The sequence below is a fragment of the Camelina sativa genome, chromosome 7 (assembly GCF_000633955.1).
Source record: "Camelina sativa cultivar DH55 chromosome 7, Cs, whole genome shotgun sequence".
Classification (NCBI taxonomy): Eukaryota; Viridiplantae; Streptophyta; class Magnoliopsida; order Brassicales; family Brassicaceae; genus Camelina; species Camelina sativa.
In genome coordinates this window covers 24956745-24984650 of record NC_025691.1, presented here as the reverse complement: position 1 = coordinate 24984650, position 27906 = coordinate 24956745, and the positions used below count along the sequence as shown (strand labels likewise).

Genomic DNA, 27906 nt, shown 5'->3' with positions numbered 1-27906 from the left:
CCCAAGAAGGATTATGAGTACAAATCTCCCCCACCACCAGTTAAGCACTACTCTCCCCCTCCGGTCTACAAGTCTCCTCCTCCACCCAAGAAGGACTACGAGTACAAATTTCCCCCGCCACCAGTTAAGCACTACTCTCCCCCACCGGTCTACAAGTCTCCTCCCCCTCCCAAGAAGGATTACGAGTACAAATCTCCTCCACCACCAGTGAAGCACTACTCTCCCCCTCCGGTCTACAAGTCTCCTCCCCCACCCAAGAAGGATTACGAGTACAAATCTCCCCCACCACCGGTTCACTACTCTCCTCCTCCAGTAGTATACCACTCTTCACCGCCACCCAAGAAGCACTACGAATACAAATCTCCTCCTCCTCCGGTCCATTACTCTCCCCCTCCGGTTTACCACTCTCCTCCTCCTCCGGTCCATTACTCTCCCCCTCCGGTTTACCACTCTCCTCCTCCTCCAGTACATCACTACTCACCACCTCACCAACCCTACCTTTACAAATCGCCACCTCCTCCTCACTACTAGATTACTTAATCGTCTACTCTAACGGTAATTATTACTTATCATACTTTGCAATGCTACATCTCAATCAAATTTCAGTTACCTATTTCATATGTTAACATAAATCATATATTCTTTCAGGAGTCGACGACCGTACACAAGAAAACAAAGAATCGTTTGGTAATATAATAAAAGACACAAGATCAAAGACGAGAGAATTGAAACGGATACATATGTCTAAAGAGAAAGTTTCCAATTCTAATATCTTTTCTTTATTTCTGAATACGTTATATTGTAATAAATTTCAAACATGTTGATGAATGTGGTCCCTTCATGCATGCAAATCAGTCATATGTTTGTTAAGTTCAAGTCCTGTTTTGCTTTCAGATTATTCAATTTCAGAGTTTGGTTGTTCAACTAAATAAAAAGTATAAGTTTCTTTTCATTTCTTCTGCTCCACTGTCCCAAATTTTAATTGGCTTCTACGATCGAAACTCTCAAATTCTTAAATCCTCAAATTAGCCATATTTAATTAAGTGACCATCTAAATGATTAGTATATTAATTAATTCCCCTATATAGGCATATATATATATATATAAAAACATAAATAGTGAAATGTACATTAATTATATCTATTTATACATTGCTCATCTCAGGTTTATTTACTAAGTCAGTACGTAACATTATAAGTTTATAACATTGCATTTTATTTTTTTCATCGGTGAGGTTGAAAACGTGTTTCAGTTGAAACTCAAGAGGATATAGTGGAACTGGTCAGAATGTGTGCTGTATAATGTAAGTACAATTAAGGACAACATCTTACGTCTTAGTTTGGACCAGAAACAAACAAAACAAAAACCGAGTTCGTTGACGGTAAAAGATCATAATGCTGGTCAACGGCTCTTAATAGAATCGCAATTGACTTATATATATGTCGTACCGTGTCATGCACCTCACGTGTGACGTGCCTTCCCTTTTTTTTTGTTGGTAAAAAAAAAAAAAAAATGGAAAAGGAAACTTCTTGTTCGGCGAAGTAGGCTATGAAATATGTAGTAGTGATCTATTTATTTTGTACGTACGTATTAGTTTATCTCATATGCTTAACTAATAATTCGGCTTCGGCAAAAGACTATACTATATATATTCTCATTTTTTTTTGTATTATTACATCTTTGTAACTTTGTTTCTTCTGTAGTTTTGTTTTTGGATTCATCATGCTTTTTTATATTCTCAAATTTTCCTGCTTACGAGAGATATATCAATTGCTTTCAATAATTCATTGGAAACAAGTGGTGGTATATTTCTGCATTATTATTGATTACCTTGGCTATTTTGGAAAAAAGTAGGCAGGTCTTCATACTTGTTGTATTGCAATTATTTAAGTTGTTAGAGAGAAAAGCATAATAATATGATTGGCTATTGCCAAATTAAAATATATGTAAGAACAACGTAAATAATAATGTGAAAGTAAAAACTTATGTAAGAACACATTTATAATATAGGTACTGTATAATGTAAACATTCAAACTCGTGTAACAAAACAGTGTCGCTTTTTTTCGTAAGTTATATGTTTAGGTCTTTCTGTTCCATCTTTTCACTATTTCAATACGTTAGTCTAGTAAACTATATTGTGGATCCTAATACACCTCGAGAACCAAATTATAATCTTACTAAATTAAATTATTCTCAATTTGATCGACGCATTGTGAGGATTTGTTCGATCATTTATAGACCGAACATAATGGTTCATGACACATGCATATGATATGGCCCCATTTTGACTTACGTGACCTAATAAATCATTGGTTATGAGCAAATCTGCATCATCAAGCACCTTCCTTCAGTTTCAAGCTAATGAAATCATAATTAGTTTGCATATATAATTTACGAAGAAATTAAATCAAACATACATATGATTGGTGTTAAAGTTGACAAAGAAGGAGATCAGTTTCAATGGACAAGAAATTGCTTGGTGACATCATAAGAGAATGATTCTCTCTATACGGATATATGGTCTGAATGAACCACTATAATTAAACGGACACAATAAAGAAATTAGAGCATGTTTTGTTGTCAAGAGTTCAGGTGAAACAGAGTGACACTGAGATGTTTTAGGGATTCAAAGACATATAAATGTTTAAACTTTATGCAAATCTCTATGAACCCATTACTGGAATTTCAAAGTAACAAAACCAAGATGATCACAGATCAAAGGTTGAAGCTCAAGGCAAATCACAAAGCAATACTAGAATCATAGCACATTCCATTTTAACAGTTTTGACCAAATTCTGGATTACAAGAAAAGAACAACAAAGCACATCGAGAAACAACAGAAATACAGCTTAAGAACATCATCAACAACAAAGAAGCAGAAACAATCATTATAGAAATCAGCAAACAATCATAAACAGAGAGAGATAGAGATAAGAGGTTTCTATGTAATGCGCAACGAACACAAAACGGACCTTTTAGTTTTTGTTTGTGTCTTGTGTCATGGCATCAATGTAAGCTTAGCATCAAACACAAACCCTCGACACAACCCATCAGCATAACCAGGTACACCCTCAATCCATCTCCAACCTTCCCAACAATCCCACATAGCAAGCTTCCCCATCCTTTTAGCAGAGAAGTAAACCCTATCTCCACCTCCAAAAACTTTAAACTTACTCGATTCTTGAAAACCACGGTACATCTCTAAAGGCATCCTACCAGCTTCTTCCCATTCCAAACTCTCTAAATCCAGCCTAAGTATCAGAATCGTCGAACAAGCCGGGTTCAACGAAAACGTCGATTTCAAACCACCAATCATCAGAAGCTTTGAGTCACCGTCCCCGCGCAACAAACGCGGTCGTTTAATGATATCGAATATATCACCCCACTCATGTTTCTCCAAGCAAACCCAATTCGTATGAGTGACTGTTAGGTTCGTCAGTTTACACGAGAAAAGCTTCCATTGGCTTCTCCATGGTGATCCAACGTCGCACAATGCGAAAACAGAGCTAGACATCAAAACAGGGGATCTAGGTTTGGACGGTAAGTTAGATGAGAACTTGAGCCATTGGTTAGCAATCACAGCACCTGAGTAATACAACGCAGCGAGCTCGGTGAGCACCATGACTCGATTAACAGAATCAACAAGAACAGTACCATGGCGTGACCAAGCTGAGCCAAGCTGAGGCAAAACTTTGAACTGACGAGTTAACGGATTACAAGCAACGAGAGATTTGCTAGACTCAGCTAAATCAATGGAGTCACCCCAAAGGTAGATCAATCCGCTTGAAGAAGCTACAGGCTGAGGAGATCGGAAAGGGAGGAAATCGAGATTGAATCTGAACCATTGATTCTGTTCCGGATCGTATACGTGGATGTACGGTCGCGTACTCGTCGCCGCGTGTCCGTTTACGCCGCTGTGACGGTGGCTGTGGTGGTGGTGAGGAGGACGGAGAGCGAGTAGATTCAACGGCGGACGAGTCGAGATGATCTCAATGAAGCACTGAGATGTTAGAATCTGGTTAAAGAACTTACAAACGGATCTGCAGATCATGATATCACGGAGAGGAAGAGAAGAGAAGATCTGGTGGAGAGAATCCGGTGGAAGACGGTTAACCGGAGACGATTCCATTTTGGGTTTTTTTTTTCTTTCTCTTCCGCCTCCTCCGTTGGTTTGCGGCGGCGGGTCGGGGAGAAAAAATGGGCTTAGCCGAGAATTGTGGGTAATAAAAAGGGTAAAATGGGAAAAAGACAGAGAATTAAGGCGTTGTGTGAGTTGTCATTGGTTGCGATTTAACGTATATGAAATTGAGAAAGGGTGAAAGACAAAAAAGGGTATAATTTATAGTTGCCGTTTTTGTCCTTGGTTTGCTTTTATGGGCTGACTCACCTACTTGTCTCCTTATCATTTTATTCACTAATACACTAATATTATGTTGTCTTTATAAATAAAATTATAATTACTGAAAGTGTCTAAAAAAAATACAGTATTTATTAAAAAGACTCGACACATTTTACTTTCTCTCTTCCCCCGCCAATTTCGTCCTAGCCGTCGCCTCAAATATCAAATCTCCATTTGCCTTCTCCGGTGACCGGTGTTCTTCGCCGTAACCGTGAAAGAGCCCCGTTGCCCTATTTATTGCTTTCCTTTTCTTTGCGGTTTAGTGAGTGGAGTTTTCGATCGAACTTTGGAGTGTTGGGTTTTGGTTGGGGTCTCTTAGATCTAAGAACGGTGGTTTGTTCTTATCGGCCAAGGAGCTGGTGATTTGTAGATGTGCTTAAGTGTCTACGAGAAGGTTCCGTAGGCTATTGTCTTGGCATGGGTTATGGGTCCCTTTCTCATCGGCTTGGTTCTCTTTGAGTTGAGCGGATCTGCGGTGTGGTTTCTCCTGTCTCTTTGTTCGGTTGGTTTCCCTAACTTGTGTGGCTTTTACTCTCCATGGTAAGTTTCCTCTCTTTTGTTGGTGGTAGTCTGGTAGGTGTGGATAAATTTTGGCTCTAGATTGGGGAGTTTTGTGGTTTGATTAGAGTTGCGACCTTGGGTTTTGTGGTTGCGGTTGGAGCGGCCAATTATGTTGGGTTTAGTGGTTGAAAGTTGATATTAGTAATTTCGGAGCTTGTAGTTCCACAGTGCGACTCGAAGAATAAAATGTCTTCTTGACCCTTCCCTTCCTTTGGTTCCGTTCTTGTGCTTCTCATCGTTTGATTGCCGTTTGTGTTTGTTTGGTTGTGATTGCGTTATGTCCGCCCAGCCTTTGTCTTGCCTCTCACCCTTGGTCCTCTTTTCCAACCGTTGATTCCCATAAGGCTTGTTCCCTTTCTAAGCTTTGGCTTCGTTCTGTTAGAAGACGTGCTAGTCTTCTTGGTTTGCAGTTGGCTCTTCTCATGGTTTGTTCGCTGTGGTTGATAGCTTTCTCGCTCTATCATTGTGCTTGTTGAAGCTCAGTTTTAGTGAGAAGTTAGGCTTCGCTCCTTGTCTTTGCTTTGCAGATTTGTGTAGATCTGATGGCGTTTTGAAAGGCTTCTACACAGATGATTTTGGACGCGGTGTCGTCATCATCGTATTCAGAAGCGTGTTCGAGTCTTGCTTGCCGGATTATGAAGTCTTTGGTTCTGGTTCTGAGAGATCAGCTCTCTTGAGGATAGGAGGAGGTTGAAGTTAGCTTCGGATTGGCCGTAGGCTTCTTTAGTATTTCTCTCTTGCATGTGGTTCAAGAGAAGAGTTTGTCTTGCTTCCTAAGATTAGTATTTGTTTAAGGGTTTAGCCTTGTTGCTTCTGTCTTTAGTTTAAGGGTTCGCCTTCTTCTAGAATCTAAATTCTCTTCTTAGTAAGTTTAATTATTGGTTTCTCTTTTAGCTTCTGGGAACTTCTCTTTTGTTCGCCGGCTTAGTTTTCTTTTTTAGGCTTTAGATTCTAGGGATATCTTGTTTTCCGCTGGCTCATGTTGTATTCCATTTTGTATTTTTCAAAGCTTTATTGATACCATCAATTGACAAAAAAAAGTATTAAAAAGACTCGACAACATACGGCATTTTTGAAATAGTAATAGTGTAAACCTAATTAATATTATTATCCTATCAATAATTTGAAGAGCATGGAAAGGCACAACTTCCACCAGCACCTCTCATCTACTTACCTACAAACAAAATAAAATAGAGTATTATTATAGTATATGAAATTCTAGTATATCACGGTTTCATTATTTGTTTTTACCAATTAAAAAGAAAAAATGGTCTAAAACAATCAAGTTTGTTATGTCGGCCTTGTTGGTTATCAGGTCTGTCCAAAAACAAATTTCGGCTACTTTTCTCATATGTTATTCCAAATGTGAATAAATTGTATATAAAAAAAATGTCAAATTGTACAGCTATTGGAAATAGGAAATATTAGGCCTGGGCACTAATACCCATTACTCATATTCGATCCGTTACTCGGTTCGTATCCATCCCAAAAAAAGGTATCCGCAGTTTTAGGGTCGAGTAAAGAGTATTATAATTAAATTACTCGTGAATAAGGGACGAGTATAGGGTATTAGTTTAGTTTTCAATACCCGTCCTGTTACTCGTCCCTTTACCCGTTTTGTTACCCTACCCGTAAATACTCTTTAATATTTTGTATTATTATTTATTATTATTAATTTATAAATATATTAAAGAGTTAAAGTTAAAACCTAAGTTCAACTTAGTCCAACTGGACGCCCAATTGAATTAACATTTTATGTTTATTTTTTAAGTTTGTAATTTTCTAATTTTTGGACCTATATGTTGCATACATTTATGAATTTTTCCTTTTTCCGATTTTGGAATATGAAATTATTATTGCGATTATTGACAATTTTTTTTATCGGATATTTATTTTTCTGGGTAAGGGTAAAGGGTCGGGTATTTAAAGGATCAACTATTTTTTTCGGGTATCCGGAATACCCGTTTTTCCGGGTATCCGTTATTGAAGGGTCGAGTACAAGTAATTTTTTCTATTACCCGTTAGGGTTAGATCCGATAAAGGATATAAGAAAATTCAAGGATACCTGTCTTGTGCCCAACCCTAGGAAACATTTCACAGCAAAATAACGAAAATAGTAATCACTGCTTAGAGGAAGGATGATTTAGATGAAAATATCATAATCAGAAAAACGTTGTGTAATGATCAAATACTCTATACAGATTTTTGATCGAATGAAATACTATATACAGAATTTGCATAACTGCTAAACTTCGCTTAAAGCAAAAGTCGACTATATGGTTTACAAAAGGACAGAACCGCTACCTCGACCTCCGTCTTGTAATCCGAATCAAACAAAGTAGGGTTAAGAAACTTTGGGCCAGATTCATTGGACTGGCCACGTGACCCCTTTCGTCGAGCGTACAGCGTTAGGATCTGATTAAATGATAACGAGGAAGCTCAGCTCGATCCAAATCTATGAACCATGTGCTACTGGACTTGTCATTTTGGGCCGCTTCATACTTTGATTTTGAGATTTAAAACAGCTTTCAAAAATTTAACAACCGATTTAATTGCTAACACTTACACTTACATTAGAAATTGAGTTGGACAAAGACATATTTTGTACAACTGTTTTGTTTAGATTTACCACTAAACTAAACGACCAACAATCTCATAACAGTAGTCTGATATCTATTGCAGCAGAAGAGATAAATATGGTAACAACAATCGCAGCCATCAAATGTTAAGACTCCTCAAAAAGCTCTAGCGCACCAAATCTTCAGTTAAATAAGCTGCAAAATTAAAAGAATAACCAAAAACATCTGAAGCAACAGTTTAAAACAATGAGCATAATAATAACATAGAAAAAAGCCCTCAATTACTGAAAGAAAACGTCTTTTATGATCATAGATGGCACCACTTACTAACTAAAGTATCATCACAGGGCTTTAAATCCAACCGAAAAAACAACATACAACTACTTATGATTCACAATACCGTCTCAACAAACAAACCATCAGAACTAAGAAATAACAAAAAAAGCCCTCAGTTAGCAAATCTGTCATATGTGGCGCATCAATATCCGGATTTAAAAAAAACGAACCGTAGTTACCATTGCAATAAACGAATCAGCAGCAGCAGAGAGAGAGAGAGACGACTTAGAAGAAGAAGAAGAAGAAGAAGAAGAAGAAGAAGAAGAAGAAGAAGAAGAAGAAGAAGAAGAAGAAGAAGAAGAAGAAGAAGAAGAAGAAGAAGAAGAAGAAGAAGAAGAAGAAGAAGAAGAAGAAGAAGAAGAAGAAGAGTCATTAACAGTGATGGTGATGATGATGAAGAGCTACAATGATAACTACTGGAACATAATTAAATAAAACCAGGGCACCACTCAAGATTGAATATTTACATCAACGGGCAAAGAAATCACAAAAAACAAAAAACAGTAATAAAAATCGAAACTTTGATAATAAAAAAAGGAGCCCTCAGATCTCATAGCTATAAATCTGATCATTCACGGCTTAAAGTAAATGACTAAAATCCAGCAACCTTAAAGAAATCCTGAACGCCACCGCTTCGCATCCGACGCACAGTGTGTGGGAATGATGAAACTGTGGAAGTGAGATTGTGCGCGTGTGTGAATGTTCGTCGACTACGAAGCGACAGCGTTCAAGGCTTTCTAAGGTTTTAAAAACAACAACATGCTGGAGATTACTCAAATACAACCGCTCTATAACATAATTTTATGCATCATTGGGCAAATCGCAAAATCACAACGAAAACCAAAAAAATAAAAGATTAAGATCCGACTAATGAAGCTTAAAAACCAAGCAATAAAAAAAAAGAAAACGAAAATTTGGAAAACTATAAACAGAGATCTCAGTCGTTAGACGGCGAGAATAATACGAGCAAACAAACCTTGATTTCGAGTTTGAAGGTTATTTATATTATCTAAAGAGACGATAGTATTAGGGCTTCCTATATTCAAAATGACGATTGTACCCTTTAGACCTTAAACTGTAGATCATTAGTTTTATGGGTTTTTGTTGTTTTCTGATCTATAACCATAAAGCCCATTAAAACAAAAAAAAAACAAGAGATATGCTCTGTTCTCTCTCCTAGCTGGTGATTTGGTCGTTCCATCATCGTTATCAATAACGTTGCCGTCAATACTGCCGCCGTCCCAATTTCTTGTGGGCTTTAGGACTTCTCTCTCGGTTTTGATTACTGAGCGGAGCACTAACCAGAGATATTATCATTTTCTGTCTCACTTCAGACAAATACAAATTTTGGGTTTTCTCTTTAAACTTTAAGTCTCTTTTCGGTAAGTTCCTTGTTCTCTTGCTGGGTTTGCGTTTTCTCTTTGCTTCTTTTTCTCTATGGAGAAGCAACTGGAACATTATCTCCAAACGATGTCAATTGAGGAGGAATTAGATAAACCTCTGGTTTTATCTAACCTGCCTAAGTTCAGTTTCTCTTAAAGAAATCAGAAAAGCATATTGGGTCGGTTTTTGAATCCTGATAATCAGCGAATGGCAAATTGGATCTTATAGATGCCAAGGATTTGGAGATTGTATGATAGGGTTAGAGGAATAGCTTTATCAAAACAATCGAATTATAATTATAATATTGGAAAAAACCAAACTCTAATGAACATTTTTTTGTTGCAACTAGCAGCAATAAACAACATAATAAGCAGGAGGATCAGAATAAAATGAAAGCTTTGTAACAAATCTAATTTCTGAGATTCTAGGTGAAAAAAATAAAACACCCACAAGACAAAGAATCTCTGAAAGCGCGCAGTTGTGAACAAACATTACATACAACAAAGCTGAGTTTTTTGTATCATTCATTCACAGGCGAGTTTCGTATCGAAACTGCTTAAACAGATAGCAAAAGCTTGAAACGCAGACAGCGGATACCGGAAATCCATCGTAAACATGTCTTTCCCCACTTTCCCAAACTGCAATATGATCTTGTCAGGACCATCCGTCTGGCTAGACTGTTGCGTCTGAGTCTGAGCTTGAGGTTGAGCTTGAGGTTGAGGTTGAGTCTGAGTCTGAGGTTGGTTTGCTGCAATCAGCTGAAAGTTTTTAACTGATGCGACAGTTACACGTCCCCTGAAGTTCAAACACCAGCATTGAAGCTGTTCGTGCCACCTCGGCGGCTTGTTCTTAAGCACAAGCGGTGGCATAACCCGCTCTTTCCCTTCTTCTAATCCCGCTTCTTCGTCCTCACCTAACGGACCAAGAATCTCTGAAAACCGCGCGCTGCTAAAATCATTAGAGTAATCGCAAGTGATTTTACTAGAAGATGATGAGGTAAAGCTGCGGAATGATTCGTCAAGAATAGAGCGAGGGACAATGATCTCGGGTTGTCCAGGCACGGTTCCTCCTTCAGCGAGGGAAGAAGCGGGAATTGAGTGCATCGCACAATGCATTCTCCTTGGACCGCGCGTTCCAAGAACATTTAGCTCGTAAGATACCTGCGCGATCTTGTAGCTACCGGTCGGGACTTTGGGAGAGACTCTCTTTGAGTAAAATCTGCGGCTAAGGCCTACCGGTTGGACCACTCGAGAGGTGTTGTTACTATTGTATGCAGGTTGTGTATCGTAAATTATGAACTTCGTCCCGAGAAAATTAGACCTGAAACAGAGAAAGTGTTACTTTATGCATAAGCTGTGGAAACATTTCATGTTTTATAACTCTGGCAAAAGTGTGTTTTACCTGATTTTGCCAATGTAGGTATTGCTTGATCTCGAAATGGTGTCTGCGTGCATAGAGATCACGTACTCGGTGTAAGTAGTTCTTCTTATGCGTTTTGCTGATAGAAGGAACTTTCCATTCTCAACTAAGAGAGCTGAAAAAATAATAAACAGACCAATGGATAAGAAGAGGTAATGAAAGAGAACAACTTGGAACAGAATCAAAGAAGATGAAGCTATACCAGGACTGAGACAAAGGTATAAATGGTATGTCAGGTTAGATTTATCCCGTTTGATAAAGCATTGCATTGTCGCATTTCTAGGTCCCGGCTATAAACACCGAAAAGAAAACAACGATTACTCGAAATCATCTTAATACTAACCAAAACATATGTGATGACAAAACATTAGAAAGAATAGATAACAAACCTGTTTTAGGGAAACAGGGAATGTGATTTTGCCTGAGAGCTCAGGGCTTTGAACGATGTCTTTACACATATCTCTCCAAGACCTGCACACAGAAGCACAAGCAACAACATGTCTTCGAGCAGGCCACACGCTTTCGCTCTCTTCAAGCCTTTTGATCACGTCCCGCAATAGCTCTGGAGGCAGATTCGCCCAAGGGGTTTCTTGAACCGTTACCACAAGTTGTTCCTCGTGAGAATCTTGAACTGAACCACGAGATTTCCCACCTTCTTTGTTCAAGCTGCTTAACTTAAAGTCGAAACTACGCCTCGATAGACTTCCAATACTGTCTCTCACATCACGAACTATGCTGCGGAACGACATTTATCTCTACCTCTCTCTCTCTCTCTCTCTCTCTCTCTCTCTCTCTCAAGGTTCTGAAAGACAACAAAAGCAGAGTTTGATTCAAATTCTGAATGATACTTAATAACAAAGCAATGACAGAAAAGAAGATTCTCATCAATGGACCAAAAGCAGGAACCACCAGAGGCTTTTTACAAAATATTTATATAGAAGAAACATTCTTTTGATTCACATTGAGTAAAAAAGAGAACATACCAAACTTCAAAATTGAAAGACAGAAACTGATAATTCAAAATGAAGAATCTTCGAAAGAAGTAAAAAAAAAAAAGCAACAGGGAAACACAACAGTCTCTGCTCCCAAGAACAAAGTTTGATTGATTAATATGGTCCCAATTCTCCCCCAAAATAATTGAGATCTGATTCCAAGTATAAACCTATTATTATGCTTTGGATTCAATTGAGAAAAGATAAGTCTTTACACTACTTCAAGAGGAGAAAACCAAAAAAAAAAAACAAAACTTTGAAGATTTACATAACATATCATCAAGTGAAATTAAAGACTCTAGGATTCAGGATCATATTTGTAGATCACAAATTAGTCTTATCTAAAACTTTAGTTGATTAAATTGGTCTATAAAGAAGATAGATCTAGCATCACAGCTTTAAAAGCAAATCAAACAAACTAACAAGAAACACACAAACCGAAAGATCGATAATTCCAAGGGAAACAGAGAGAGATCTGTTCAGACGAATTCGAACAAGAAAAAAAAGAGAGACACTCCCACATCTCAAAATCAAATCTTGAAAGTTTTCAAGACAAAACATCAAGAAACTAAAAAAATTTGGGTCTGATCAGAACTTACTTACAGAGTTGTTGTGTTGTTTATATGCCTCGTCTTCTCCGTTCAAATCCTTTAAAGGGTTTTTGTCTCGATCTCTGTTTCTCTCTCTCTCTCTCTCTCTCTCTCTCTCTATCTAGAAGTTATCTCTGTGTCTCGTACAGCACGCGGAAACCAACTACGTTGTCCTCCGCTCCACGAACACGAACACGAACACATCTCTTTATTTTCACCATTTTTTATATTCAAATATAATACTAATACTTATGGAAACTGTTTTATTACTCCTCTGACTACAAATTATACTCTCTGGTCTCTGCTTCTGTTCAGGATATTTAATTTATTTATTACCCTACTATATATCAGTATTAAACTATTATGTGTTTAAAATGCAACAAATTGTATTAATGTAAAAAGAAAAAACAAATATAGTACGCAAAAAAAAAAATGACTCCACTAAGCACAAAATATAGCAAGTTGTTTTTTAGTCGTTGACCTCTTCTTATTTTTTATTTTCTTTGGAAATATCATGGAATACAATTTTGTAGAGATTATCACTTGCAAAAGATTTATGTTTCTTAACTTGTAAGTCATTTATGTTGCTGATAACATCTAAAATTGTATATGTTTTCATGATGAGTTTATCTGAAACAAAACAAACAAAAATAGTGTTAAGCTTTGCGAAATTTGGTAGGGTTTACGGTTTACCTACCGTTCTTTTAAAAGATTATTCAACTTTGGTTTCTCATAAAACATTCTTTATATGTAAAATTTAACAAAATATTAATGGCCTATCGCGAACCAAACAGTTTTTGATATGGGCTGATAAAAATAAGTGTATGTTGTTGATTGTTAGGTACCCAAAACTGAAATAATTTGTAAACGTCTACCGGACTATTCAATACGGGGGGAGTGGCGATGTGTTCGGGTGCTAGCCAAAAACAAATTCATTAGTGCAAAATCTATGATGCTGAAACGACAAGTCTCAGACTCATAAAAGCATGTTATCCTTTTGTAGCAAAAAAAATCATATCGCTTTGATTGGACTTCACTTTATATCTTAAATTCCACTATCATTGGTTATGGTCAGATTTTCTTCAACCTTCTTAATTACTTGTCAACTTTCATTAAAAAAAAAATGGTGCTAAAATAATGAATCTAATTTCATTTTGTATGAGAAAAAAAAAAAAGGAAGATTGATTACGTGGGAACACAATTGAGAAATTGAGATAGATATTGGGATAAATAGACGATAGAAAAGAAGATAGATATTGGGATAAATGGATAAAGACTATTTATTCTATAATTATGAACGGCTGAGATGGATCATTCCGTGATGAGATTAGTTGAGCAACACACTCTCGTCATAAAGACCAACATGACCCGTGAATAATACCAAAAATACCCCTGATGGTTTAATTACTATTACTACTTATATACTTGGTACAGTTGTACTCGTGTAACGATGGCATTGTCAATTTGAGATAGGTTTTGCAACATATATGATCCGAATTTTTATTCTCAACTAGTAAGTATATTATCTGTTGTTTTTTTTCTTATTATAATAAATCAAGAAGAAGAAACACATACGAGAGAAAAGATCATGGCGATACGAATATATAGGTCGAGAAAGAGATGTGTTCATTTTACTATGGTGTGTAGTGTATTATTAAATACTAGTATACTGTATACTAGTATTTGTTTTTCAGAATCAATGCTGTGAAAGATTTGCAAGCTAGAAACAACTCATTCCGATTCGAGTTATTATAAGAAAACGACAAAAAGAATAAATTTCGTAGATATATGTTGTATTTTGGAAAGCGATAACATCGTGGCAGGTAAGGCACACCAAAGAGGTTGATTTTGACCTTACAATAAAGCTTCGGACTGAGATAGAGGCTTTATTTTCATATGAACATTCAAGAATCAAGGTTTCTTAATCCACAAAATTATTGATTAATACTTGTTGATATGAGAAACAACAAATTAAAGTATAAAAATATTAATTAAGATCTGGGCAGGTTTTCAGTGGAAATTGATATGAACTAAAAAGAAACGACGAACTGGATTAATATTGATATTATTTGCAATATGTTCTTGCCAAGTTACAAGTCTCTGTCCCTAGTCTATATCTGTACTCGAGTATTTAAACTGAATAACTACGAAACTGTCTCTTCGATCGCCTCCAAAGATCTCGCTTCATGATCCCGCGATCTTCTCCCAGATCTGACTCGGCGTTCTTTCAATCGGGTCCCCTTCTTGAGCTCGCAGCAGGTCCATTACCGCATAGAATATTCGTCTTTAATGGGCTCCTCCTACGGGCTTATCGAAACAATACCCATTTGCTATTTTTCCCATTTGTGTATTTACAAAACTAGTGACATTAATTCAAATTACTGTAACTGATTGCAGCTGGGCTACAACAACGAATAACGTATAATGGGGTAGTGTAAGGAATAAGATATTACAAAGAAAACGATACATATCAATTTGGAAAATAAAGCATATCTGAAGATATCATACTGTTTTTCGATAGTTTAAATGAAAGTTGGCACGAAAACGAAAAAAAAAACATCCCAAAAAGAAAAAGTATCCCACCCAGCAGCCACTAGTATACAGAAGACAGGTTGAATAATGATTAGTGAGCTAATTAGTAGTAGTATTATTTACTATATTAAAAAGCCCAAAAAACAAAACAAATAAACGTGGTGCGAGTGAGACCTTGTCACCTAAGACCATGAGGGATTCAATGTACAGCATAAGAATACTATAATAAAATCATTACTACGATACAAATTGATCAATTAACTAATTTTTAATCAGCCTGATACACCCACACGCGGATATGTGCGTGACTAAATGATTAGAGCATAAAAGTGATCCTATACGAGCGAGCGTGTTGCCTATACGAAACATAATATTCTCGTAAATGTTAAGGAAGAAGAACATACCTTAACCATTTTGTCGTTTTTAATCATGATGTTTTTTTTTTTTTTTAATTCCGTATAAAATACTAGTATTGCGTATGAAGATTCTCATAATCAAACCAGGTGGTATAGGTCTAGTGATTGAGTTAGCTAGAGTGGTAAAAGATTTGCTGCCCTTCACACAGTTCATTGATACAGATCTTGACTATAAACAAAAAGTAAGGAACCGTGCACTAGATAAAGGCCCTCATGCACGTGTAAGGCCCTCTCACCTGACAATATTTTAAAGGTTACACAGGTTGTTCGAAACGATGATAATTGGATTTCTACAGTACTCGGCCTTTTAATAAGTGAAGGCCCAAAACCTAAAATCATGTTTGTTGGGCCATTGTGTTAGTTGTATATGTGCTCGATGTAAATATTAATAATCGACACTATGTAGTAAATAGTATATTTAAAATTAAAAGTGATGTCCATAAGAAAATAAATTAAAATGAATAATGGGTCCATCTGTTTATTTAGTAATCAATTTTTTTCTATTGTAGCTTACGTTTTAAACTTTTGGGTCAAGGCAAGCAAGGTTACGGTAAGATCAAAATATGTCAATTATTCCAATTATTATAGTTGACAATGACCTGGCTGATAACGATGGACGGTAACGAACTTTGGCATGACAAATGAGGTTGACCATCAATATATAAAAATTTTATATATTAGTTTTTTTTTTTACCAAACAGAGATAACTTGCAATACTCGTAACTAAAAATAAAACAAATCTCTAAAAAAGGAAATCAACTAATCACCAATGTAGTTATATTTCTGTACCACTGATAAGAAAAATATACAAAATACTGTATGCATCATCAAATTTAATGTATATACACGGGCCACGAATTCATTTTCCTCGACGTGAATAAAGTTGTTTCGCTATTTTAAGGAATTTTGTTATTTTTTTTTTTCGATTGCTCTCACATGGTTTGTTTGGAATAGGCATGGGCAAATATATCGAACCCGAGAAACTGATCCGAACCCGACCCAAAAATACTCGAATCCAACTTGAATCAATTCTGTCTAAATAACCAATAGGTTTTCGTTTTCAAATAACCACAGATATCAGGTACTATCCGAACCGAATCTGAGGAATCGAAGATACTTATTTATACCCGAGAACAATTATATACCATATCACACTATCACATATGATTTGATTTCATAAAACCGTTTGCCTTAATCTTCCTCTTCAAATCTTTGTGAATTGTTTTGTGAGACATTGTATGCTCAGTTTCATTTGTTTAAGATTTAGTTCATTGTTTCTTGTTGAATTTGTTAGATTATACAACTGTTTGTACTGTTATATTTCAGGTTTTTCGGGTTTTGTAGGTATATTTCAGATTTTTGTGGGTACTTTGGATATGTTCGAGTAGGTACTATCCATAACCGAATATATTTTGGATACATTACAAGTTTTTTAAAGTCAATACCCAAATAACCCGAACCCGATAGGAACCGAACCTAAACCCGACATGAAATTATATGAACACCTGTTCGGATCCTATATTTAATAAACCTGAAAAATCCGAATCCAAACTATCCGAACCTGAATCCGATCCGAACATCCAAATATCCAGACCTAATTTAGAATATAAAGCAAAATTATTTTGGGACAGAAGAAAAAGGCTTGAAAAGTCCACGTAAGCGGAGAAAATAATCCTGCGTGGCAAATATCAGATACAAAAGGGTGACACGTGACCTAAGACAAATCGAACAGCTCTCAATTTGACACGTCATATTACTTAACGGCTCGTGATGTTTACGCCTACGCTCTCATATGTCCCCTCCTTTTTAACCGGTTACAGTCTCTCCCGGTTTTGGTTGGTTTTTCTTTTTTTTTTGGGTAAACTGTTAAATTTTATCAGTACATATATAGATCTCGATTATTATTTTTTTAACAGACGAAGCCACGAAGGGATACAGAAGACCAAAAAACTATTAGAACAAGCAAATATAAAAAGAAGCCACAAATCGTATGAAACCAATGCAACGAGAATGTCTTAGTTGTATAGGACATGACAACGTATAGGCCGACTTAAAAAATCGCTAAATTGTCAACAAAGTTGCCACGAGCAACCATGGTCCAAGGCCCGTTCTCAAAACATTGGATCGGATGGTGCCTAAAATTTCTTTGAAAGCAAAATACAACGACGACTCAATGAGACATCCAAAAAAAAAAAGATAATCAAATTGAATAGTATATTTTACAAATTACATGAAAAAAATGGAATACCTCATACGCCGACAAAAAATATATATACGGAACACATTAATTTGGTTGCGGTAAAGAAATTTAAAATTTAATAGTACAGTACAAAATAGCATTTAATTTTTTGGGGTCGATTGTAAAAGGTGAGTGCAAGTAATATTTATGGAGTTGGGAATCATTGGTACCATCCTCGAAAAATAATAAGAGTCTATATATGTGACAAATCGCATTTAATAAAAACAATTTGTTGTCTTTGTTCATCAGTCATTTCGGTGAATATATTGATTTATTAAATGTCTTTGGTAAATTAACACTACAATGAGTTTTTACTTTTACATGTGTGTGTAATAAATGACCACATTATTAACACTAGTATTCACGTTGGGTAATTGTGTACAAAATGTAATTTACATGTTAAAAACAAGAATGGGATGTATATACTATTCAATAATTAATATATATACAGTACTACGAGTTATATATATATTAATATGAACGGCGTATGTATGTATACAATACGTAGAAAGGGATCAAGTTGGGGTCACTTTACAGAGCCATACGTAGTGGAAATACATCTGAATCCAGCTCATTGTAACCACTGCTTTTATTTCTTCTCTTTTTATTTTATTTATCATCTTATAGAGTAGAAAATAAATTAATAATTCGAGTAAATAATTTTTGAAAGAAATAATGAAAATGAACAGAACAAAGAAGTGAGAGAGAGATGCGAAAAAAGTGGGAGATGAGTTTGGTGTTTCAGACAAAAACAAACTGCCAGTAAGATTGTCCATTCTCCTATTAATGTTTTGTTATACTTAAACAAAACATCTCCATAACTAAAATGTGATTGCCTTTTATATGTTTTACACAGCTTTAGCTTCTTTTTCCTTATTTTCTTTTCGTAAATCATAACCACACAGATTCGGAATACAAATGCCAAAATTATGCAGAGTTTTAACAAAATACAAATTATACTTGTAGCAGAATTGTACTATATCATCGACATCAACTTGCAAGTTGATGATATAGCATTGAATTAACTTTATTCTAAATCAAGTCTGATCTTTATGAAAAATATATGTTGAACTATAAATGAAATAATAAAAATATCATTGAACCCTCGGTAGTTTAGAATTTTAATATGTTCATCGTTGTTTGATAAAATAGAAGCAGTTCAGTTATAATGTGATGATACAATGGTCGATCGATAGTTTTTACATTTATGTTACCAATTGAGATGATAGTTTTACATAACTTATTAAGATTTCTCTGATACAAATGTGTATACAAACGGAAAACACGTTTGATCTTTACTGACACGATATGTTCAGAAAAAAAAAAAAAAAACCGGTACGGTCTTTAAGAAGAACAAGAATAGAAAAACGAAATTATAAACCAGTGGTTGTCGAAGAAACAACAAAATAATGCATGAAATATTTACGTTAAAAATAAAGAAATCGTTACATATTTAGTTATTAAGCACCGGAATATTTCAAAAAAACAATAAATAAGGTAGGTCATAAGCTAACTAAAGCATGTCTCTACTTGCTTTTTCTCATAAATGCTTTGACATCCGCCTAATAACCATATGTAACCTCGACATTTATCTAACTCCTCGTCTAATTTAATACCGTAATTTGATGTTACATCACGTATATACAGTATTTATTACGCCCACACCGCTCTATACATACATCAAATTGTCAAAAGTATAGTTTATCAAACGTAATGTTTCACCATTTATAGATTACATTAAAAAAAAAATCATATCCCAAACACAAAATATACGGTGAAGTGAACAATGACGTGTTCGTTGTTGTTATTATTATTATTGGTCTATAATAAAAACTAGTTGCATGATTAAAAGAGGGTCAAAGAATTGATGGGGGTAAAAAAGTAAATAAACAGTCGGTGTCGTGAGCAATTTGCGATTTGATCCAGCGGCGGTGAGAAGCTATTAAAGGACCCACAGTAGCCGAATATTATCCCTATCGTCTCTATCTGCAGCTGTTCTTTCTCATTACCTTTAGTTTATTTTATTGCCTTATACTATAATAATAAGGTATACGAAAAAATAAAGCATCCATTATGATCTCAATCATTTAAAAGATTAGTGTAAATAATATTCTTTAGGCTTCTCCACACAGCTCACATAATCTTATACTAATATAATTTTTCTATTCGTATAAATCATTGTGGTTCTTTTAAATTTTATTATTGGTTCTGTTTACTATGAATATACTCTATTCTTATATAGTAACCAAAATATTTAAAAAGTCATGACTCCAATAATTAAAAGACGTGTAAGAGAGAAATTATTCAAAGTAACTCGCAGGTCACATTTCACAAGTGGTAAAGTGGGACAGTTAAACACCGTCCAATTATATACCCACGTTAATTAAATAATTATTTTCTAGTCAACAATTTTATTTCTTTAGTATCCCCGATCATAAATTTATAGTCCCTTTGCATAATTCAGTTTTAGCAGTTTCGTTTTAAACTAAATTAGGTCTATGGTGTGAGTTTCTGAAATTTTCATTTGCCGAAAATACTGATCAAAACCAATCATTAATCAGATGTTAAATACGGTACCTAAGTTAAGTTTATTCTAAATGAAATTACTTTTTTGGTATACCAAAATTTTCTTATAAGCAATGAGAAGATTCCCAAAATTAAAAGACAGAAGGAAAGCGAAAAAAGTTCACCTTTTAAGTCCTACTCTTCTTTTTCTGTAATATAAAAAATATTTATATACAAAAATAAATTGCATGAACCAAATTATATTTATAAGATCTAGATAAATGGTCCATCCCACCCAATTAAATACCCCTAAGATAAAATCACAATAGACAAAAAAGAAAAAAAAAGGAAAAGAAAAAGAAAAAAAGAAATTCAACCACAACCTTCGTCTTCTCTTCAAACTCTCTCCCTCTATCATATCTCTCTCTTTGAAAAAAGATCCAAATTCGAGTTTTATAGTATGTCTGGAAACTCTTCAGGCCCGTTAGAGAGTTCGGGTGGCGGCGTGGGCGGTTCCGGTGAAGAGGAAAAGGATATGAAGATGGAAGAAACCGGCGAAGGAGCCGGCGGTGGAGGAAACCGGTGGCCAAGACCGGAGACTTTAGCTCTGTTGAGAATACGTTCTGAGATGGATAAAGCTTTTCGTGACTCTACTCTTAAAGCTCCCCTATGGGAAGAAATCTCCAGGTTTGTTATTTTTTTGTTACATGCATATTTATATATATAATTTTAAAAATACATAAAACAGAAATGTTATGATCGATCATATATTTTCGTCTTAACACGTTTATGGGATGTATATGTGTAGTCATAATATTCGGTAATTCATTTTGAATATTCTTATAAGAGCTATTATTATGTTTCTAGGGATATGTATATATAAGATCAGTCTAATACATACAACTAGTGAACTAGCGCCTAAAGAAAAAGTTTAGGTATGTTTTGTTTCTAAATTCTGAGTTTTAAATTGATTGATACATAATTAGGAAAATGATGGAGCTTGGTTACAAGAGAAGTGCAAAGAAATGCAAGGAGAAGTTTGAGAACGTTTACAAGTACCATAAACGTACCAAAGAAGGTCGTACCGGGAAATCCGAAGGCAAAACGTACCGGTTTTTCGAAGAGTTAGAAGCTTTCGAGACTCTCAATTCCTATCAACATGAACCTGAGTCGCAACCCGCGAAATCTTCTGCAGCTGTTGCAACTGCAGCCATAACCACTTCTTTGATACCGTGGATTATCTCTAACAATCCATCAACTGAAAAAAGTTCTTTACCGTTGAAGCATCAACATCAGGCTAGTGTACAACCCATCACCACAAACCCTACCTTCCTCGCCAAGCAACCATCTGCTACGATGCCTTTCCCTTTCTATAGCAACAACAATACTACTACTGTTAGTCAGCCGCCAATTTCGAATGACTTGATGAACAATGTTTCATCGCTGCATCTTTTCTCGAGCTCAACTTCTTCATCTACTGCTTCTGACGAGGAAGAAGATCATCATCAGGGCAAGCGATCGAGAAAGAGGAGGAAGTACTGGAAAGGTTTGTTCACAAAGCTGACAAAAGAGTTGATGGATAAACAAGAGAAGATGCAAAAAAGGCTCTTGGAAACATTGGAGAATCGCGAGAAAGAGAGAATCTCAAGAGAAGAAGCTTGGAGAGTCCAAGAGATAGCGAGAATCAACAGAGAACACGAAACATTAATCCATGAGAGGTCCAACGCTGCAGCTAAAGACGCTGCTATCATATCCTTCTTACACAAAATCTCCGGAGGACAACAGCAACAACCGCAACAACAGAATCATCATAAGCCAGCACAAAGGAAACAATATCAAAGCGATCATTCAATAACGTTCGAGAGTAAAGAACCAAGGCCGGTTCTATTGGATACAACAATGAAGATGGGGAATTATGATACCAACCATTCGATATCTCCTAGTTCTTCAAGATGGCCTAAAACCGAGGTCGAGGCCTTGATAAGGATTAGGAAGAATCTTGAAGCTAACTACCAAGAAAATGGTACCAAGGGGCCATTATGGGAAGAGATATCTGCAGGGATGAGAAGATTGGGGTACAATAGAAGCGCAAAGCGATGCAAAGAGAAGTGGGAAAACATAAACAAATACTTCAAGAAAGTCAAAGAGAGCAACAAGAAACGACCACTTGATTCCAAGACTTGCCCATATTTTCACCAGCTCGAAGCTTTATACAACGAGAGGAACAAAAGTGGGGCAATGCCACTGCCATTGCCGTTGCCTCAAATGGTAACTCCACAGAGACAGTTGCTTCTCTCACAAGAAAACCAGACTGAGTTTGAGACTGATCAGAGGGACAAAGTTGGTGATAAAGAAGATGACGAAGAAGGAGAGAGTGAAGAAGATGAATACGATGAAGAAGAAGAGGGCGAAGGAGACAATGAGACAAGTGAGTTCGAGACTGTCTTGAAAAAAACATCTTCACCTATGGATATCAACAATAATCTTTTCACCTAATTAAGTGGTTTTATATATATTCTTTTTGTATACACTTCTGTGCTAAACTACACATGGGGTTGAAGGAAAAAAACATACAACAAATGTAAGTAAAATGGCTTGATTTTTTAGCTATTAGTATCCCCTTTCGTGATATATAATAAAAATATATTATTTATAAAAGTAAAGTGAGATGTGTATCTAATAGCAATTATATAACCAAAAAAGTTCACTAATATCAACTGATAAAATTTGAATCAAAACTGGTCCAATTGGTTGGGAGAAGCCAAGGGTAATCAAGCATCCATCTATATCCATCCATGGGTACCCGACACAAGTAATAAACTTTTGGACCTACAAATTCAAATTGGGTCGTCGTTTTCATCATTTTTTTTTTCCTTTCTTTTTAATATGATCTCAACTTTAACTTCTGATTTCTTATCGCACTCTAAATTCTTAATATATAAAATTTACCTTAAATCATGTAATCAAAAGTATCGTCCGTGTGGTAGATGGCGTTGGTGCGTTTCTTTCTGTAATTTGTGCCTACATGCCACGAGGTGGACCCAACTAACACACATTATATTCGAATTAATGTAGTATTGATTTTCTTTAGTGAAACGACTACATTATTTTTTTTCAAGACATGTGTATTCATTAATTAAGACTGTGTAATAAATAGACAAATCATAAATGAAAAAAAATTGTACGTAAATAAAACTATAGAAGTGAAAGATACGTGTAATGCAGGAAAAAAACGATAACAATTTTAACATTTTTATTAATGATTAATTGAAGTGTTAATATATATTTATGAAGAAATGAAATTACAAACAATAAAGTAAATTAATTAAAATTTTAATCAGAGCATATCATATGTATACCGTTTTATTAGGTCAATAGTGTTTACTCTGTAACCTTATTCCTTTATGGCTTTGTCTCTTAACTTTTTTTTTTGGTGTCAACTTGGTGATATATAAATTTCTTTCCTCACTGTATTTTTGTGGAGTTTTTTTTTAATCTATTTATATTTTTCAAGCGTCTTTGATGTCGTTAAATATCAGGGACTCCTATGTTAATACCATTTAACTTCTTTTCATATCATAATAAATATTATGATAATCTACTACTATTATTCTAGGGTGGTATCAAAGATTGTATATGACATCTCAAAACGACAAAACTTATCAATGAGAACGGCTGAACATTCTCTTGCTCTTACGGCAGAACATTCAATTCTGAATTGTGTAGTATTTTTGATGAATGGAGTTCATGTTTTTTTTTTTTAATCCCGTATAGACAAACAAGTAACCATATTAATTGGAAGCTAAACGATCAAGATATTCCGTAACACTAGAATGGTCTAAAACAAAATCAAAGATGTTCCGTGGCATAATTTAGAGTCATAGAAAATAGACTTTTGCTCCTCAATGCCATGAGAAATCATTTGCCTAAAACTTCTTTATGTCCCCCCACGAAATGTTGACCTTTGTCGTGTCAAAACAAAAGTAAAAGCTAACTTTGATATTATGCTTTGCCCAAACCTTTTTTTTCATAAAACCATTTATAGCAAAAAGAATCACTTTCTTTTTGGATATATCACTTCTTTTTGGTCAATTAGGGGAAAACTTTTCAATAATGTCTTGAACTATTATATAAATGGGGTTACAAGATAAGTTGTATTCCCGTAATGCTCAAGAATTCATCAATTCCAAAAGGATTCAAAGTAATTAACATTACTGTTGGTCTACAAATGATTATTGTTAAAGTATATATGTATATAGTTAAAAATTGGGCTCTTATGCATGATTATAGATATACAGTATTTGAGTCGTCATCATTGTTTTATCCCCTAGAAAAAGAAGATGCAAATAGAAATTATAAAACATTAACGGAAAAGAAAAAGAAGAAGATTCCGTTCCTAATAAGTAGCCACCATTCTTTCTCACATCTCATTTTCTCTTTTCCATGCCCACTTCTCTGCGCTTTGGATTTTTCAAGTTTCATTAAAAAAAAAAAAAATACCATATTGTCGGTATATAGTTTTTGTCTTTTTGACAATTAAGATTCAAAATTCACTAGACCTAAACTCTCGTAATCATACAAGCAACATAAACCAAACTTTTAAATCTGTGGTTATCGTAAACGTTTGACTGCTACATCATTCAAGCTATCTAAATTATCTATTATCGTATCATGGATTTTTTTTTTAATACAACATTTCTTTTTGGTTATACAAAAACTAAACAATAAGTACAGTTTATGGGTTTTACAATTAATGGTGACAGGAATTAAAATTTGGGTGGAAAAATTTATTGGAGAACATTATTTTGAGATACAGCAATAAAATGTCCACTTGCTGATTGCTTTACATGGAAGTAATTTACTCAGTGCCACTAATTGTTCGAGTTCATTACAGATCTATATGGTCTGAAATCATGATATACGCATCACAAATTTTTCCTGGTATATTCTTGCAATAATTGTGCAATTTTAATAACCTATAAGAACAAATCATCTTATTTATTTAAATGATCGATGATACAACCTTCTATATGAGAAAATCCATATCCTACAAAATTTCAATTCCAGAAAACGTGTAACTCAATGAGGATAACAAGTGCGTATTTTGAATGATGTCATATACAGTACAATGAGTCGGTTGGTCTAAGTTTTTCCTGGATCAAATTTCTAATGTTTTATATCATTCTATGTCATATTTTAAAATTTTGATTTTCAGCAAATGTAATTGTTTGCCGATCATGAATACAAATTAACCACAACTTCCAACATGCTGCAAATAAAATGGTCTATTGTAATCTTTGTGTCGTACGGATAAAGTTTAATCATACATATGGTATATGTTAAACCGTTTGTATCTTATGGAAAGAGTTGTTCGTCGTAAATATTGATATGTAAAGACATTCATCAAAAAATAAAAATGGACTAAGTCAAAATAACATCAAACCCGATCTATTACAACTCTATATGTGACATCATATATAATTGACAGTAAGTAGGTCGCTTGGTGAGAAATTATTACGATCCAAAAATATCTTTTGAGTTATTTCAAAATAACATCCAATAAACACATCGAAAATTTTATGGACGTACAAATAAATTCGTATATCAACTGCTGCTCTACATCCGTGGATCGGACGGTGGACCAGCAAGTTCAATTTTCAAAACTAACAATAATAAATAAGGATATATATTTTCTACAAGTCCTTTTCGTTTACTTTTAAAGTCTACTTATTTGCCTTGTTTAATCATTTAAAAACTCGCACTTTGAAATTAGTTTAACGATATATTGTGATATTCTGCAATTCAACGGTACAAACTAAGATTTGCTTATGCTAAGAAAAAAAAAATATATAAAACGTAAACAGAATATTAAGTGATCGTTATCTGATCCAAATGAACGATAAGATACACCAAACAAACTAAAGTGGGCTCACATGAGTCACATATTATAGGGAAGAAAGAAAATAAATAATTACAATAAAATGGTAGGAGTAGTTCCTTTCTTCCAAGGTTGGGTAAGATATAGTAGATTCGTGTCTAGGTTTTAAGGATTCATAGACAACTAATAAGAAATAATTATATATATACTTAAATCTTTTTTTGATATATATATATATATACATGGAGTGGAAATTGAAAGTGAAAATTGTAAAATCTAAGAGCATAAGCGTTTTTCAAACGAGAATTGTTTCTTACTAGCTCTCTCGTTTGATTTTTTTTTTTCATTGATTTTAATGGTGAGAAACGATACTAAATATATTATGGATGCTGATGCTCTAACAAAGAAGCTAATTTCGTTGCTCAAAACGTTACGAATGAATACAAGATGCAATTTTAATATATGTTTCAAATTAAACGTCGGTCATCTTTTGTGGCTTAATAGAAGTTTTTGTCTGTGAGAGAGTTAAGTCCTCGATTTAAAGATGTATGTCTTCCTTGTTTAGTTCCGGATCACATGAACTCATTCTTTTGTATATTCCCCTTAATTCTATTGAGGTGGTTTAGTTTAGGCAATTTGATTTCGGAGTATTTCTCCATCAGGTTGGTTTCTTGTTTTTATAAAACATGTGTTTGCGTTTTGCCTATAATATAAAATCAGATTTACAAGGGAAAAAAACAAAAAAAGAGAAGAAAATCAGGTCTAATTAACCAATCGGACAAAAAACGAACGCAACATGTAAATGTTAAATGTCGATTAGGCAAAAAATCGTAAATGTATTTAATTTGGTGAAGTATATAGTTTGCAAAACATATAGAATAAATTGTGCATGTATTTTACAGCTAGATATCATACAGTATATATGATGATCAGAACTGGACGACGTAGTACGTACACATCATGATTAACCGCATCTAAATTTTATAGGGTACAAATAAATAAACAAAATATTACTCAACGTACAACCCAAACTTGGATATACATATATGATCATGCTCTTCTTCGTAACATGTGCAATATATATATATATACTCTAAATATTAATGTACAAACCAAACCACATATAATTATGATTTGAGTATGATATGAATAATAATCTTTAAAACATCAAAATGTAAATCACAAAAATTCGTATATGATGCATGTGTTAATCCTCGAGGATTCCACGAGAGCAATAATAAACAAAAGTAAAAGCGTAAAAGAGGAGGAGTCACGATCATCGGTAGATTAGATATACATCAATTTTTTTTGTTCGGTAAAAAAACAGATCTGGAAACGCGACCAAACATGTGTCTGATAGTACTTATGAATTTAATTGTGACACAGCGAATCATCATCATCGTCGTCTCAAATAAGAGTTGTTTTTCATGTATGGTTGGATCTGTCACGTGCGTTCGACAACTTGATATTACGGAACCACCCTTCTAGTAGTAAAAAAAGAAGAAGAAGAGAGTCTTGCGTTTTAGGGCAACGAAGAAGACACAGAGATGAAAAGAAAAGAGTTAAGATTCCTTTTAGCCACGTGGACCCCCAAACCCCACGCGCTCTCTCTCTCTCTCTCATTGTGTGCATGTGAACTTGGCATCTTCTCTTTTTTTTTTTGGTTTTTCCATTTATCTTAAAAAAAAATTAACATAAAGTTTTTATCTTACCAAGGAACTGTATACCGAAAAGGATAAGTAACTCTCGTCTCCCAGTCCCACCTCGTAATTTAGACAAAAACAATAGCAATAATATGTAAAAATACAAAAATAACACAATCGTCACCAAACAACAAGAACCATTCAATTTTCTTTTATACTACATATTACAAAAAAAAAACATTATTACAAGTTACAGTTTTTATTATTCACTTATCATATAAACCCCACATTGTCCCCTCTCTTAATTAACAATTTTTATATTTATAAATCCCCCCTGGCAAAAATTAATTAAATCACATTTATTTTATTTTTTGTTTTTAACATATTAAATCTCTCTTCGGTATAACTTAATAAAAATCAAAGATGAAAAAA

At 34.7% G+C, this 27906-nt stretch overlaps 4 protein-coding genes across 6 annotated transcripts in view; 2 read left to right on the top strand and 2 right to left on the bottom strand.

Moving 5' to 3' along the window:
* Window positions 1-952, top strand: part of LOC104702459 (extensin-3-like) — an 8459-nt gene extending 7507 nt beyond the window's left edge. Inside the window, exons 2-3 of one of the 2 annotated variants that reach the window (XM_019227864.1) lie at window positions 94-555; window positions 649-952. In XM_019227864.1, coding sequence (XP_019083409.1) covers window positions 94-531 — 438 coding nt within the window. In that variant the 3' untranslated portion in view covers window positions 532-555; window positions 649-952. Of the gene's footprint in view, window positions 1-14; window positions 556-648 lie in introns of both variants that reach the window. The other variant, XM_010418316.1, reaches the window with a different exon arrangement.
* Window positions 2725-4372, bottom strand: LOC104702458 (SKP1-interacting partner 15). Its single transcript, XM_010418314.2, has one exon. It carries the CDS (start codon window positions 4129-4131, stop codon window positions 3001-3003), a length of 1131 nt encoding a protein of 376 aa, XP_010416616.1. The 5' UTR covers window positions 4132-4372; the 3' UTR covers window positions 2725-3000.
* Window positions 9618-12566, bottom strand: LOC104702457 (tubby-like F-box protein 1). 2 transcript variants are annotated; one of them, XM_010418312.2, is made up of 5 exons: window positions 12271-12566; window positions 11069-11481; window positions 10882-10969; window positions 10662-10794; window positions 9618-10580 (listed from the first exon to the last, which is right to left on the bottom strand). In XM_010418312.2, the coding sequence occupies exons 2-5, from the start codon at window positions 11426-11428 to the stop codon at window positions 9785-9787; spliced, it is 1377 nt and encodes a 458-aa protein (XP_010416614.1). In that variant the 5' UTR covers window positions 11429-11481; window positions 12271-12566; the 3' UTR covers window positions 9618-9784. The 2 variants fall into 2 exon arrangements, with proteins under 2 accessions (XP_010416614.1, XP_010416615.1); XM_010418313.2 differs by having other exon boundaries at window positions 12275-12566.
* LOC104702456 (trihelix transcription factor GT-2) lies at window positions 20264-22574 on the top strand. Its single transcript, XM_010418311.2, has 2 exons — window positions 20264-20640; window positions 20940-22574. The coding sequence occupies exons 1-2, from the start codon at window positions 20414-20416 to the stop codon at window positions 22447-22449; spliced, it is 1737 nt and encodes a 578-aa protein (XP_010416613.1). The 5' UTR covers window positions 20264-20413; the 3' UTR covers window positions 22450-22574.

Coding starts and splice junctions, on each gene's coding strand:
- LOC104702458 (XM_010418314.2), bottom strand. CDS start 4,131: ATGGAATCGTCTCCGGTTAACCGTCTTCCACCGGATTCTCTCCACCAG.
- LOC104702457 (XM_010418312.2), bottom strand. CDS start 11,428: ATGTCGTTCCGCAGCATAGTTCGTGATGTGAGAGACAGTATTGGAAGT. Junction 10,970..11,068: donor TCCCTGTTTCCCTAAAACAG/GTTTGTTATCTA, acceptor CGGTGTTTATAG/CCGGGACCTAGAAATGCGAC. Junction 10,795..10,881: donor ATACCTTTGTCTCAGTCCTG/GTATAGCTTCAT, acceptor TTATTTTTTCAG/CTCTCTTAGTTGAGAATGGA.
- LOC104702456 (XM_010418311.2), top strand. CDS start 20,414: ATGTCTGGAAACTCTTCAGGCCCGTTAGAGAGTTCGGGTGGCGGCGTG. Junction 20,641..20,939: donor CTATGGGAAGAAATCTCCAG/GTTTGTTATTTT, acceptor ATACATAATTAG/GAAAATGATGGAGCTTGGTT.